The sequence below is a fragment of the Triticum urartu genome, chromosome 6 (assembly GCF_003073215.2).
Source record: "Triticum urartu cultivar G1812 chromosome 6, Tu2.1, whole genome shotgun sequence".
In the NCBI taxonomy this organism is placed as follows: Eukaryota; Viridiplantae; Streptophyta; class Magnoliopsida; order Poales; family Poaceae; genus Triticum; species Triticum urartu.
The window spans coordinates 151,717,539-151,731,636 of record NC_053027.1 but is presented as its reverse complement, the minus strand read 5'-3'; the positions used below and the strand labels follow the sequence as shown (position 1 = coordinate 151,731,636).

Sequence of the window (14,098 nt, the reverse complement as noted above, 5' to 3'; positions counted from 1 at the left end):
TCAGTTTCAGAGCAGGACTTGGTGTCTGCTCCTGATTTCAGCTGACTACAATTTCAGTTTCAGCTTCAGTTTCATTTTGTGAACCTAGCTTCAGCTTCTGGTTTGGAGTGCAGTGGATAAAGGCAACCAAGAGACCACAGGTTTTGAAGCAATTGTTTACTGAATGGTCTAATTTCAGAGTCCCAAGAGAGTGACCAGAACAGGTTCTACAAGGGTATGAATGATCTAACTTACCATGCTGGAAGTTACACAGAAGTGAAGCCATTTTTTCAGAGCAATTGTTTTCTTTTTGTAAATCCATTACTGTTGTTTTCAATCTGGATGAACACAGAGCTCCAACATCCAAAATATCCATTCAAAACAGCATTTACACTGGCTCCCAAATATCTATCCATGCTAGTACAGAAGAAGCACAATGTCCTTGTAAAGGGCACTGGCCACTGGGCAGGCTTTAAAGTCTTGACATACCAAAATTCCTATCACAAAATCTGAACCCAAGTTCTGAACTTTACAAACTTAGGGAACCTGAGAACCTGGTAGCCTGATAGACTTTATTTTCCAGACTTTGAAGATCATACAGGATGAAAGCGACACGAGACACGATGTATTTTCCGAAAATACGTATGCCCTGAGTGAAAATACCAGTTACATACATTCTTTTCATCACTACCAAAGAATGAAGTGTGCTGTGGGTGCCAAACAATGCATTTCAAGTTCTATCCCCAGTCGACATTGGTACTTGTTTCAGCTTGGCAAGCTTAGTGTGCGAAACGAAACAATCTAACAAGAGAAAGAACAGAGATAACTATCTCTGGATTTGTATCAGCTTCTTTTGCATCCCATCCCAGAATAGAAGATGTCTTTAGTTTGTGTGAATGTACCAGTCACTTTTGCACTTAAAATGTACAATATCGTCTATGCTAAAATGGTTTGCTAGAGGAAAGATGCTGTGGGCAATAGCAAATTAAGCACCCTGCTTGTCTACAGGTTAGCAGCAGAAGATCAGGTTACATTTTTACCTTCCTATATAGGCTTTTCATAATCAACTTCCTCTTTTAACCTTATCGTGTTCACTGTTTTCATGGCCTGAAAACCACAGTTGAGTGCTTGATGCAGTGTTTAGTGCAAGCAAAGGAAATGATATGAAGCAACTAAACAAAAGAAGTCTCTGTCTCTACGTAAAACACCAAAATTCCAGTCTTGCAGTGTGTACAACTGAAGCAGTTAGATGACATGTCCAGCTCAACCAGACAAGAAGATCATCATGCAAGGCAATGCATGGCAAAATCCAGCAACAGAATTTCGATACTGAAAACAAGGGCATTTCTTGCAAATAAATATCCACCACGTCACCTCAATGTTCAAACATAGATGAAGCTGCGGTTCCTAGAGATAAACACTAAGTGACAGAATAGGTACTACGATGCTTAGCCTACATCCTTACATAGATGAAGCTGTGGGAAGCTGCGGTTCCTAGAGATAAGCACTAAGTGACAGAATAGGTACTATGATGCTTAGCCTACATCCTTGCCATAGCTGACTTGATGGCATCCAAGATTCTGGGGTAGTCGTACAACAAAGCAGATTGCTCACCTTGGCTGCCCCCAATCACCAGGTCGAAGCCACCAAATCTACCAACTAACGATGCAATTCTCTCATTAGTGAGAGATTTCAGGTCGGCAATCTCAACCAGCTTGCCTGTCTGGTGGGTCTGATCCCACCAACCATTAAAAACCCTCCTATTAGTTTCGCCTTTCTCAACAGACACCACTGTCCTCATGCGGATCCCAAGCCTGTGCAAAGCCACCACTCCTCCTCCAATTCCGGTGGACAAGGACAGCACATTGACACCATTGGGAAACATGTCCCTCAGCACTGATAGGTGGTAAGCAACTGTATCAACTTGGAAGGAGTTCGCAAGAGATCTGTACCTCTCTGTCTTGACGATTCCCCTTGTGTGGTCCCTTGGGAAACCGAGCAGAGATTCCATCTCATCAGGCTCCAACTGAGCAACCTTATTTTTCCCAACCCAGACAAGATCCCAAGTTTTGCACTCATCCACCACATGTTTCTGAACACTTGGGTTGCCTGATCTTGCAAGAGCACGCTGGATTTGATCTGTGAACTTTGCAGTTGCCACACTTGCTTGCAAGCAGTTGAGCTGCCTTCTTGGGTCCCAAGAAGGCCACCACTTCTTATAATGAGGGAATGCATCAAATACGGTCTTTGGTGGGAAAGGGAGAAGAGCTTCTCTGTTCTCAATTGGCAAATTATGGATGTACCCACTTTCCCTTGAAGCCGCACAAAAATACTTGGAATCTACAAACTCTGGTTGAATGTCATAGAATTTTTTTGAAATGGTCGTCCATGCACCTCTTGGAGCTCGGGCCACATTCTGAAAGTAGAAAAAAGGTGGTCCGATAGCTTGTTCAGGAAGCATTCTGGTCATTGACGGTTTTCTGTCACTGGGCAGATTAAATCCAACCATAGGATCTGGGATACGCGTTGGCTCATCATGGCTACCAGCAAAGGAGGGTCCACTGCCTTGTGCATATTGCATCCTCCTTTTCTTGCTCTCTTCCATCAATCTTGCTTTCTTTCTCCCTCCAAACGAATCAAAGCATCTATCCATAACCTACCAAATGTACACGGATTTCAGGTACATCGAACTAAAAGCAGAACCGTTTCTTATTGAAATGTACATAAAAGCACAAGGTACCTGATGGTCAGATATGTTTCTGGAATTGAAATCTCCTGCAACCAGTGATGCACTAATCGAATCAACTAATACACAGAGATCAGCATCCACACCTAGGAAAATTTAAACAGAAATGTATAGCATAAGTTGCCTTCTCCGTGAAAGCATGACTGTCGAGACAAAAATTTCAGAAAGAGCATACCGCATCTCCTAATAGCAATATTTGCTTCATCTTCAGCAAAGCCCATGCCTACTAATGAGTTGATCTTCTTATCTTTCTGTGACATCTCTTGTAGAAAATCCTTCAGAGTTGCAATAAAAAATGAGATTAGAAAACACTTGCTACATCTCACTGACTTATTAATGCCAACTGAGTGATTGCTGATAGAGAAATACAACTATGTACCGACATCTATAGGGCCAGAGAAATGAAGGGGACTACAGCTAATCAACGGTAAAGAAATGAATAGCACAGACCACCCAAGAAACAATAGAAAAACACTGATCAAGAGTTAAAACAATGAAATGATTTAGGAACTCAACTTCTTGTTCTCTGGTGCTGTTTGAGAATGACATTAATACAAGAGTTACTGTTTGCATGAACAGAAATGCTCATCATTTTACACTTGAAACAACTACCCACATTAGCAAATATCGATATGATGTATTGGTGGTGATGGACAGGAATAAACTGAAAGTACATGTTCAAGTTTGTTGTATCACATAATGGCAGTCTGTGCTGGATGCATAGCAGTGGAAGAAAGTTAGGACCGATGGAAGATAAGGCAAATGTGTGCATCTTCAGGAGAACATGAAGATATTCGCATTCCACACTATTTCAGGCTCATCACCTTGCTAGCAATCAAGATATTTTTTTGCTGAGCAGGTATAATAGACGTCAAGCACTCCATACTCTTTCCCTACTTGTTGTTTTCAGTCATTACATATATATAGCCATGTATAGGGTTCAACCATACAATATTCTCATCACTAGTTTTATTTGCATAACCTACACGAAAATCAGCTATCACATCATATATTACATTCTGAGATTTCTAAATTAGTGACTCTGTGTATGTATTTCTAGCATAACATTTCTACATCGAATCCCTTGCTTTCTTCGGCTCTAACATGTAGATATTGCTCTTCTTGAGGTTGGTCTTGGAGCGAAGTTTGATGCAACTAGTGCAGTATGTGATGTACTTTTCCAGTATTAAGATCACTTTGTGTAACTGAAAGTCAATAGAAGAATCTTGAACAATGCCATTTAATTCTTGTAGATCTTATTCGTCCTAATCAGCAAGCTAGTTTCCAACCATCCTTGCATTCTATGGAAAAGTGATGAGCTGGGTTGCAGGACAAACTTTACCCAAGTGCAGGCTAGAATTATGTAGTACTCGGCATTCAAGTTTAGCTTCTATTTCTTATGAACTCTTCTCAGCTCAGTCTGATTGTACACTATATCTTGGACTACAAAGTCAACCAAAGAGCATAATTGTTTCGTGGTATGTACAGAGTATCTTCTCTTGGTTAAAGCATCTGTAGTATGATTTGCTCATACCATCCCGATTCCACAAGTTTCAAGTCGTGTAACTAATATTCAAATGCATAAGAACTGAAGAGAAAAGGAGTGGTGTCTAACAGAAATAAATTTTCCAATTCATAAAAATCACAAACAAGCAGGACAATAATACACTCAGTTTCTACTATTTTCCAGTTTGATTGATTACTATGCGGGAGGTACTGGTCTAGTGGTATTCAACCTCACTCCCTTATCACACGTACACGATAAACTTAAACAGGATGAGAATTCTATGTAAAAAACAAAGTGCTCAAACTTCACAATTCAATTTTACACCGTTGAAATACTCGGAGCAAAGAAAAAAACTCAAACAATACATAAAGAGGGTGCTCAAGGTATGCATGGCAAAGACTTCACATATAACAGCACATATATGATCAAAGAATTCTCAGCTACTGAACTAAAGATCAGGAATCATCTACCTCGTCACCAGGATCATCACAGTTGGTCCCTCTACCACCAACATCGTCATCGTCGCCATCCCAATTCTCAAAATCAAGATCCTCATCATCATCAACTTCTTCAACACTCTGAGGAGCGCAGCCAGAAGTAGAGCAGTTACCCACTGCATCATCAGCACCTAGTGCCTGCATTTCACATCACCAATCGTATAACATACAATCTTTGCCATGTAGCAAAAGCATCATAGAATAAACGCAAGATAAAGCACATGGACAAATACCTGATATGTGAGAATTAGCTCGAGCAATGCATCTGCATCGCTATGCCCTGAAAACAAAAGCCTCAGTTGAAACACAAGATATAAACATAAACAAGACAAATGAAATGAAACTAGTTACTTTGAGTATTACCAATCTCCTTCATGCCCTTCACGACTATCTCTTTTTGGAAGCCCATTGCTACATATTCCTCAATTAAAGCAGTAGACGGCACTTCCTCGTTGGCCCGCCCATTACAATCCTTTAGACATTTGCACAAACAAATATCACACTATAATCATAATAATTACAAGTCAGGGCTAGCTCTTGTGCTGAAGTACCAGCGTGGATGGGCCAGGAGCATCCGAGTTCCTGAAAGCCGGAGCCGATGAAGGCTCAGCCTCACCATCACTTTCCCACTCAAACTTAACATTGTCATCACTGTCGCTATCCCGGTCCTGTCACATGAGTTAAGCACACCTCGATCAATATTGAAAGCAAACCACCAGAAAAGCAATAATAGAGAACAAAATGACGCACAAAGAAGAATTATTCTGTCACAAGCCCACAACAGCCACAAGATATCGCCATTGAAATCTCTAGCGTAAATCAGTACAACTATATTCAGTTCTACTCCCTCTGTAAACTAATGTAAGACGTTTTTGCAGTACAGTTTAGAGAACATAAAAAATGAAGAAGAAAAGACCATCTCTTTTTATCAAACAAACTCCCTCCAGCAGTGTCACAACAAGACATCAACAAGACATTAAGCTAATGGGCAAAACATATACTGTACATCAGTACAATTAGAAATTTCAAGTTCCAGTTACGGGGATGCTAAATAACTGAAATATGCTAAATAACTGAAATATGGGGATGTCAAGAAGTATTGGAGTATTGGGGGGGGGGGGGGGGGGGGGTGATAAAGCTGGTAAATCTAAATAGGTGATTAGATCGACCAGGTTTGGCCATTATCACCTAGAATAAGACTAACCAAACACGCAGGGGCCAGAGTGGCAGATGAACCAAATGGATAAGCAACGGTAGTTTGCAGTCCAAATGAACAGCTCAAATGTACTAACTGAAGTGCGAGAGAAGTAAAAAAAGTACTCCCTCCGTAAAGTAATATAAGAGTGTTTAGATCACTAAAGTACTAGTGATCTAAACACTCTTACGTTTCTTTACAGAGGGAGTATTACTTATTATTTTATAAAAGAGTTTCGACTTGTTAATGCTGTGTGTGACCATAAGAGTGTCAATGTGTCAACATGAACAACATATGAAACAAATGACCATGCGGCAGCCGAAATCCCAGCAGTGCCATTCAACTCTAGTGCCCAGAATGCATCACCGAAAATTTAAAAGAACGTATATCAGACCAAATGGACCCTAAAAAAAGATTCAAATGAGAGTTTAGCCGGCGCTGCTGTCTCTGCTATATGAGCCGGTATTTTGACTAACGACTGCAGCATCTTATCTGGTGTGACCCTGATACCTGACCAACGTGAGAAAATGCAGACAAGGACAGAGGCTGAGAAGCTAACCAACCAATGCAACATAGATGCCTACTCTGCTATATACGGCGGATCCGATTCTATAGGGTCTGGAACGCATCGAGTTGTTTTTTTTCCTCATCGAACAAACTCGCCACAAAACCACAATATGCAGAAAGTTTTTTTTCCCATCGAACAAACCACAAAACCTCCAATGTGCAGTAAGTAGTTTTTCCCATCGAACATATGAAAACAGAGTCGCGCACAGACTGATACGTCAATCAAAAATAACAAACACGAGAGCTTCCTCCGCATCGGGATGGAGAGTTTGCATGATTGAGCAGTGGGGAAAACAAAGGAATCTTTCATAAGAGCTTTTGTCAGTGGAAATTTCAGCACGAATGCTGTGCAAAGGAATCGCAAAAGATTTTGCAGGAACGCAATCCTTGCATGGGAAATGCCCCTAAGAATCAAGAGATGAGTCCTCTGGTATAACTTGTAGAAATCCGTTTAATGGATGGGGCTCTAAAATCGCCAGAAGAAGGGAGGACGGAGAGAGAGAGAGAGAGAGAGAGAGAGAGAGCCTACCGCCATTGCTGATGTCAGAAGATGCCCCTTCCCTTCCCTCTATCTCCCTGCCGTGCGGAGGACAGCTCGAGGAAGAGCGGCAGCGGAGGAGGCGGAGGAGGAGAGCGCGGCGGCGACGGCGACGGCGACGGCGTCCGCCCCTCGCTGGCTTAGACGACAAGGAGAAGACGGGGATGCGCTGCGCTGCCGCGCCTGCCGCAGCGTGTAGTTCAGACTGGGCGTTTAGTTCGGGGCCATGGATGGGAGCGAGACTTTTATGTGTTCTGTCGATGTGCGGCTGCGCGCAGGACCGGCTACACAGTTCCTGTGCGCAGCGCACATCTCAATAAATAGGCAGAGGAAAAAAGGAGGCGTAAAAAAAACGATGTAGTTGTTGATGGTGATAATAACGATGATGGTTTGGTCATAGCTATCAATCAGTCATCTTGACAGTTTTAACCGATCTTTTCATTTAAATCAATGAGTAAATAAATTAAAATTAATGCTAAAATCTAAAGTATGTTTAATGAATTTTTTTGTTATGCTGTTTTAATATGATCTCCATTCATAAATGTATGGTCAACGCAGAGTTGGTGAAAATTGTCCAACACGCACGCTTTACGAATTATAATTTCATAAAAGTACTAAAAAAATTAAAAATGATTATTTTTGTAACATGCATGGTCGATGCTCGCATATAAAGTTTTCAAACGACATCCGTGATATTCTGGGCAAAAATGACAAAATCAAAGCTACGTTAAAAAGTACCATTTTATGAATAATAAGACGCCAATTATATTTTCTTCACTGAAGGTACCATGGTGTCAATGCTTCATTAAACTTCGTACTTGAGTAGAATGATCGATCAAGTTCAATACCCAAAATTTTAGAATTTTTTAAAAAAATCTCCTGATATAGTTTTTAATTTACTATTCATGCGGGGTGCTCGCAGAACCATGTCCATCTTTATCTTTTTGAATATATGACCTCGTAACAAGTATTGTAGTAACAAAAATTCTAACTTAAATTAGTTGTTTATGTGTTGTAGCGAGCACATAAATATTTTGTACACAACCAATGTGATTTATCTACCATTTTGCCACGATTATATATTAGGGAAGGCTTTAACTGCCAATTAAAACAATATTTGTTAACTTCAAAGAAACCATTATCTTATTTGATAGACAAATTAGATGCGTGGTAGTTGAACCATGTTTTTAAGAAAATCGATCAAAAAAGAATCGACAAAACCAAAAATCAAGGAGGCGAGAAGAGGAGTGAGGATGGGTGGAAGAAAGAAACGCAAGACAAAATCTTAGGTATTTTTTTAAGTAATTAGGTATATGGCCATGTGTTGCCATTGGAGTCAAATATTTTTTTAACACAACTAGAACAATGCCCATGCGTTACAACGGGGTATAAATCTTTTAGTACGACGGCTTGTGTTTTACCTGTCTATAATAATGCAATTGTGTAAATAAATGATCATCAAATTCTGCCTATGAAATACCTTATATTTTGATCCAAAGTTAGGTAAGTAAATTAAAGTGGAACTGGTTCAGAAGCTAAGTAAATTAAGTTGAAGGTTGGACGAAGAGGTGGTGGAAAGAAAGGTGAAATGAGAACCTTATGTTCCTTTTAGATAAGACGACCATATGGAACAAATCTTAATGCAAAATAAATAAACAAAATAAAATCATGTTTTGGTTATACGATGCTTACATTTTTTAGATATGTGCGCGTGATTGATCTTCTTTATTGGGCTACCCAAGATAAGATACCGATTCACATTTATTTGTTTATAGACCGAGAATTTATTGGTATTTATTTAGTTACCAAATATGTCTAACCTGTAGTACGTTTTATCATAAGAAACAATATATTTATGAACCATGAATTGAATGCTATATACCGTACATTGATCTAGTTTATTGGGTTACCAAAGATTGGTTTTGGTGAAACCTAGGAGGGAATAGAAAACTAGAAAAAAAATCAATGGATGGTGGGAGATTTGACGAAGGGGTGATGAGGAGAAAAGCGAAAGATGGAACTTTAGAGCATCTCTAATGCGGACCCTTAGACCGTCTTACATATGTCCTGATCACAAGGTCCGGACGTATTTTGCCTTCCAACTCGATCTTGTATCCGTCCGCTGACCGGTCTGGACGTCCTTTTCCCCGCAAGCCAGAGGGGCGGGTTGCGGGCGTCCGGACCGTTGCCACGCACACGTCTGACAACCATGGCCCACGCAAAACCCACTCCTTCGCCCCTGCCCTTTCCCGCCCGAAGCGGTTGCCCGCATTCATGCCGTTCTAGAGTGGTAGGTCCGCATTGACGCCGACTCAGAATGGACGTGATCTCTCACTAATGCCAGCATTGGAGTGGCCCGTGGCCGAGAGGGTCGTCCGCACCGCGTTCCTGGTGTCCACTCCTATTCAATGTCGGAGAGGTGTTACTGGATGTAACGCCCCAAGACCGGAGCTTCAGATGCCTTTCATGATTTTCGGGTTTTTGTCGTGTATTTTGTTTGGTTCATTGCTTTCATCATTGCATCATGTGCATTGCATCATGTCATCATGTCATTAATATTGCAACCGTTTCAAAACTCTTTTAAATAAATCGTATGGATCTTTGATCCATTTAAATCGAGGGAAGAATGACTTCTCTTTATAACTTATCCTCCCAATATTAGGGAGCTATTATAAAGTATTCCATGGATGTGGAATTACCGTGACGCACTTGCAAATAAATCCCAATGCCTTTGATGTCTAAATTCTCGGTCTCCGACTTGTCCTCATGTTCTTTTTATCGTTTAATCGAGGCTCCTCTAAAATCTCAGTCCATTTAGAGTCCTTTCGAATGGGTTTCAAAATTCAAACATATTGAATTAAATTCAACATGTGCGAATCTATTTTTTCTCCAAAAATCCTCTTGCCATTCTATTTAAATTCCTCACATTTTTGTGAGTCCAAGAAAATTACCCTCGTGAGCAAATTCTTTCCCTAACCCTCTGTTTCTATTTCTTCTCTCTATTTTGTTTCTTCTCTTTCTTCTAAGGAGAATAAGAGAGAGTAGAAAGAGAGAGAGATAAGCCAGCCCAGCTGGGCCTTGCAACCCCCGCGCCGGCCCACCTAACCCTCCTAACCCTAGCCGCTCAACACCACCCCTCTCGTTCCCATCCGCCGCCACACACACTCGTGCGTCGAGCCAGGGAGAGCCCTGCTCGATCCGCTCCTCCCTCCTCTCGCACGGGCGCTCGCCCGATCCATCACCTCGCCTTCCTCCCAGCGCCCCCTCTCTCCGACAAGCGCTCATCCATGCCGGAGTGCCTGCCTCCCCGACGCCCGGCCTCTTCCTCGCCCTGCTGGTGCCCTGCCGCCGTTGTCACCTGCGCCTCCCCAAGTCGCGCCCGTCGCCCGGCATGGCCGCGAGGCCATCAGCATCGCCGAGCCATGCTGCCTCCCTTTCTTGCCAGCCTCGACCTCCCTGTCTTCCCAGCCTCCTCCGCGTCCCCTGGCTGCCTTTCTCTGCATCGAACATCAGCAGCTTAGCGCCTCGGCGCCCCTGCACCCCAAGTCCGTCGCCATCTCGCCGGAGCGCCGCCAGCAACAGGTCGCCGCCTCCCCTTCCCTTCGCCGGAGTCCCGAGCCGCGCTAGGCGCATGCGTCCTCGCCAAGCTGCTGCTGTCTGTTTCCTCTCGTTTTTCCTCTGTCACCAGTCCAATGAGCAGCGCCTCCGAGTTTTGCCAAGCCCCTGCTTCGATGAACTCACACTCAACCTCGACGACCTGCCAAGCACCTGTGACCGAAGACTCCAAGTGCCCTTCAAATCGTAAAGACCGGCAAGTCCAACTAGCTCCGATGCCCCACGGACGACTACGCGGTGTTGCGTCAAGTACCTATACCGTGTCTCCGGAATCGCCAAGACCGTCCCGAATATTGCTAAGTACCACTTCGGTTCCGGAACGCGACAAGTACCACGACGCCCGGAGCCCTCGGATCCGTCAAGTTCCACTACCGCCGACTAGCACGACTACCGTCGCAAAAACGATACCGTCAAGACCGGACCGACAAGTACCACGACGCCCGGAGCCCTCGGATCCGTCAAGTTTCACTACCGCCGACTAGCATGACTACCGTCGCAAAAACGAGACCATCAAGACTGGACCGACAAGTACCTTGACGACCGTGTACCACTATCATCGCAATACCGCAAGTACCTCTACCGACGACCCCGAACATCTACGGTCATGTACGACTACCGTTTCCCGAAGAACCGTGGGTCACAAGATTCATGTTCAACTACCATCGTCGTGTGCCACTACTTCCACTACCGTCGCGAGAACATCTACTTCCTCTACTTTGCACCGAACCCGAACCGTCTCGTTTGCACGCTTCGAAGGTATAACCCCGAGACGACGCCCGTGAACGAATGAATGCATGTTGTATGAGATGCACCCTTGTTCGCCTCGAGTCCGAACTGTCGGTGCACGTTGCCCCTCTTTTGCTTTGTCACCGACATGTGGGAACCCTGTATCCGGGAGCACCCCACCATCCTTGCATTGACACGCTCCCGTCACTTTTCCTTTTGCACCGGCATCTCAATCGAGTTTTTGGAACCGGAACATTGCTGTGGCACCCCTTTCGTTTCCGCCACGATGACTAATGCTTCATCATGCTCATATCAACATTTTTCATAAAAATTGCATAAACTTGAACATGTCATCCGCATCATGATAATAACATTTAAAATGGTTAACGTTGTTGTTGCATTAAATTGCTAAAGCACATGAGGTTTTTTCGGAATTGTTGTTTGATATTTCCGGCCTCATTTAAACTTGCCTAAATAGGTAGTTTTACTTATGTTTCACCCCTTGCCATGCTTAACAACATTTAATATTGTTGAGTACCTAACCGAGAGTGAACTAAACAATTGATGTGGGGTTCCGTCAATATGCAAATCATTGCATATTGGGCTCCACTTAACTTGTAGTTTTGTTTGTGCACTTTGCCATGCTATGCCCTCATTAAACCGGACATGCATCATACTTGGTTGTGCATCATGCCATGTTTATGTGGTGGTTGTTTACTATGTTGTTTGCTTCTTTCCGGTGTTGCTTCTTCGGGTAGTTCCGATAACGTCGCGTTTGTGAGGATCCGTTCGACTATGCCCGTTTGTCTTCTCCATGGACTCGTTCTTCTTCCTTGAAGGATTTCAGGCAAGATGACCATACCCTCGGAATCACTTCTATCTTTGCTTGCTAGTTGCTCGCTCTATTGCTATGCCGCGATACCTACAACTTGTTATATCATGCCTCCCATATTGCCATGTCAAGCCTCTAACCCACCTTTCCTAGCAAACCGTTGTTTGGCTATGTTACCGCTTTTGCTCAGCCCCTCTTATAGCATTGCTAGTTGTAGGTGAAGCTGAAGTTTGTTCCATGTTTGGAACATGGATATGTTGGGATATCACAATATCTCTTATTTATATTAATGCATCTATATACTTGGTAAAGGGTGGAAGGCTCGGCCTTATGCCTGGTGTTTTGTTCCACTCTTGCCGCCCTAGTTTCCGTTATACCGGTGTTATGTTCCTTGATTTTGTGTTCCTTACATGGTTGGGTGTTACGGGAACCCCTTGACAGTTCGCTTTGAAAAAAACTCCTCCAGGAAGGCCCAACCTTGGTTTTACATTTTCCTAACAACCTATTACCCTTCCCTTGGGTCGGCCAACCCAAGGGTCATCTTTATTTTAACCCCCCCGGGCCAGTGCTTGTCTAAGTGTTGGTCCGAACTAGAGTCCTTTGCAGCGCCACCTCGGGGAAACTTGAGGGCTGGTTTTAGTTGTACGGAGCGCTCATCCGGTGTTGCCCTGAGAACGAGATATGTGCAGCTCCTATCAGGATGTCGGTGCATCGGCGGTCTTGCTGGTCTTGTTTTACCATTGTCTAAATGTCTTGTAACCGGGATTCCGACTCTGATTGGGTCTTCCTGGGAGAAGGAATATCCTTCGTTGACCGTCAGAGCTTGTGATGGGCTAAGTTGGGACACCCCTGCAGGGTTTTGAACTTTCGAAAGCCATGCCCGCGGTTATGGGCAGATGGGAATTTCTTAATGTCCGGTTGTAGAGAACTTGACACTTAACTTAATTAAAATGAGTCAACCGTGTGTGTAGTCGTGATGGTCTCTTTTCGGCGAAGTCCGGGAAGTGAACACGGTTTTGGAGTTATGTTTGTGCGTAAGTAGTTTCAGGATCACTTCTTGATCACTTCTAGATTACGACCGTTGCATTGCTTCTCTTCTCGCTCTTATTTGCGTATGTTAGCCACCATATATGCTTAGTGCTTGCTGTAGCTCCACCTCACTACCCTTTCCTACCTATAAGCTTAAATAGTCTTGATCTCGCGGGTGTGAGATTGCTGAGTCCTCGTGCCTCACAGATACTTCCAAAAAGTTGCAGGTGCCGATGATACCAGTGAAGGTGACGCGACCCAGCTCAAGTGGGAGCTCGATGAAGATCGTGTTCATTGTGTTGTTTCGTTTCCAGTTGATCAGTAGTGGAGCCTAGTCGGTACGATCGGGGATCTAGCATTTGGGGTTGTCTTTTCTTTATTTTGGTTCTGTAGTCAGACCTTGTTTGTATTCTAGTTGATGTATGCTATATTTATGTATTGTGTGAAGTGGCGACTGTAAGCCAACTCTTTATACCTTTCTTATTCAGTACATGGGATGTGTAAAGATTACCCCTCTTGCGACATGCCTACCATGCGGTTATGCCTCTAAGTCGTGCCCCGACACGTGGGAGATATAGCCGCATCGTGGGCGTTACAAGTTGGTAATCAAAGCCTTCCCCTACTTAGGAGCCCCCTGCTTGATCGAATAGCTGGCGTTGTTGAGTCTAGAAAAATGTTTTGAGTCTTATAGGATTATATATATCGGAGAGTAGGATTCTTTTTACTCCTCAGTCCCTTCGTCGCTCTGGTGAGGCCTCCTGACGTTGAGTTTTGACTCTTCTCTTCTCAAATTTCACTAAAAAAATTTAGGATCACGCGGGTATCTTGGAATCGTTCCGATGGTTTTGTGATGAGAACATTGTTCTT

General features: G+C 43.4%; 1 protein-coding gene across 2 annotated transcripts; it reads right to left on the bottom strand.

Moving 5' to 3' along the window:
- Nucleotides 1-1,300: 1,300 nt before the first annotated feature.
- LOC125517486 (DNA (cytosine-5)-methyltransferase DRM2-like) lies at nucleotides 1,301-7,305 on the bottom strand. 2 transcript variants are annotated; one of them, XM_048682690.1, is made up of 8 exons: nucleotides 7,021-7,305; nucleotides 5,281-5,397; nucleotides 5,093-5,201; nucleotides 4,963-5,009; nucleotides 4,703-4,867; nucleotides 2,901-3,000; nucleotides 2,720-2,811; nucleotides 1,301-2,635 (listed from the first exon to the last, which is right to left on the bottom strand). In XM_048682690.1, the coding sequence occupies exons 1-8, from the start codon at nucleotides 7,024-7,026 to the stop codon at nucleotides 1,520-1,522; spliced, it is 1,752 nt and encodes a 583-aa protein (XP_048538647.1). In that variant the 5' UTR covers nucleotides 7,027-7,305; the 3' UTR covers nucleotides 1,301-1,519. The 2 variants fall into 2 exon arrangements, with proteins under 2 accessions (XP_048538647.1, XP_048538648.1); XM_048682691.1 differs by having other exon boundaries at nucleotides 5,093-5,186.
- Between the last annotated feature and the right edge of the window lie 6,793 nt (nucleotides 7,306-14,098).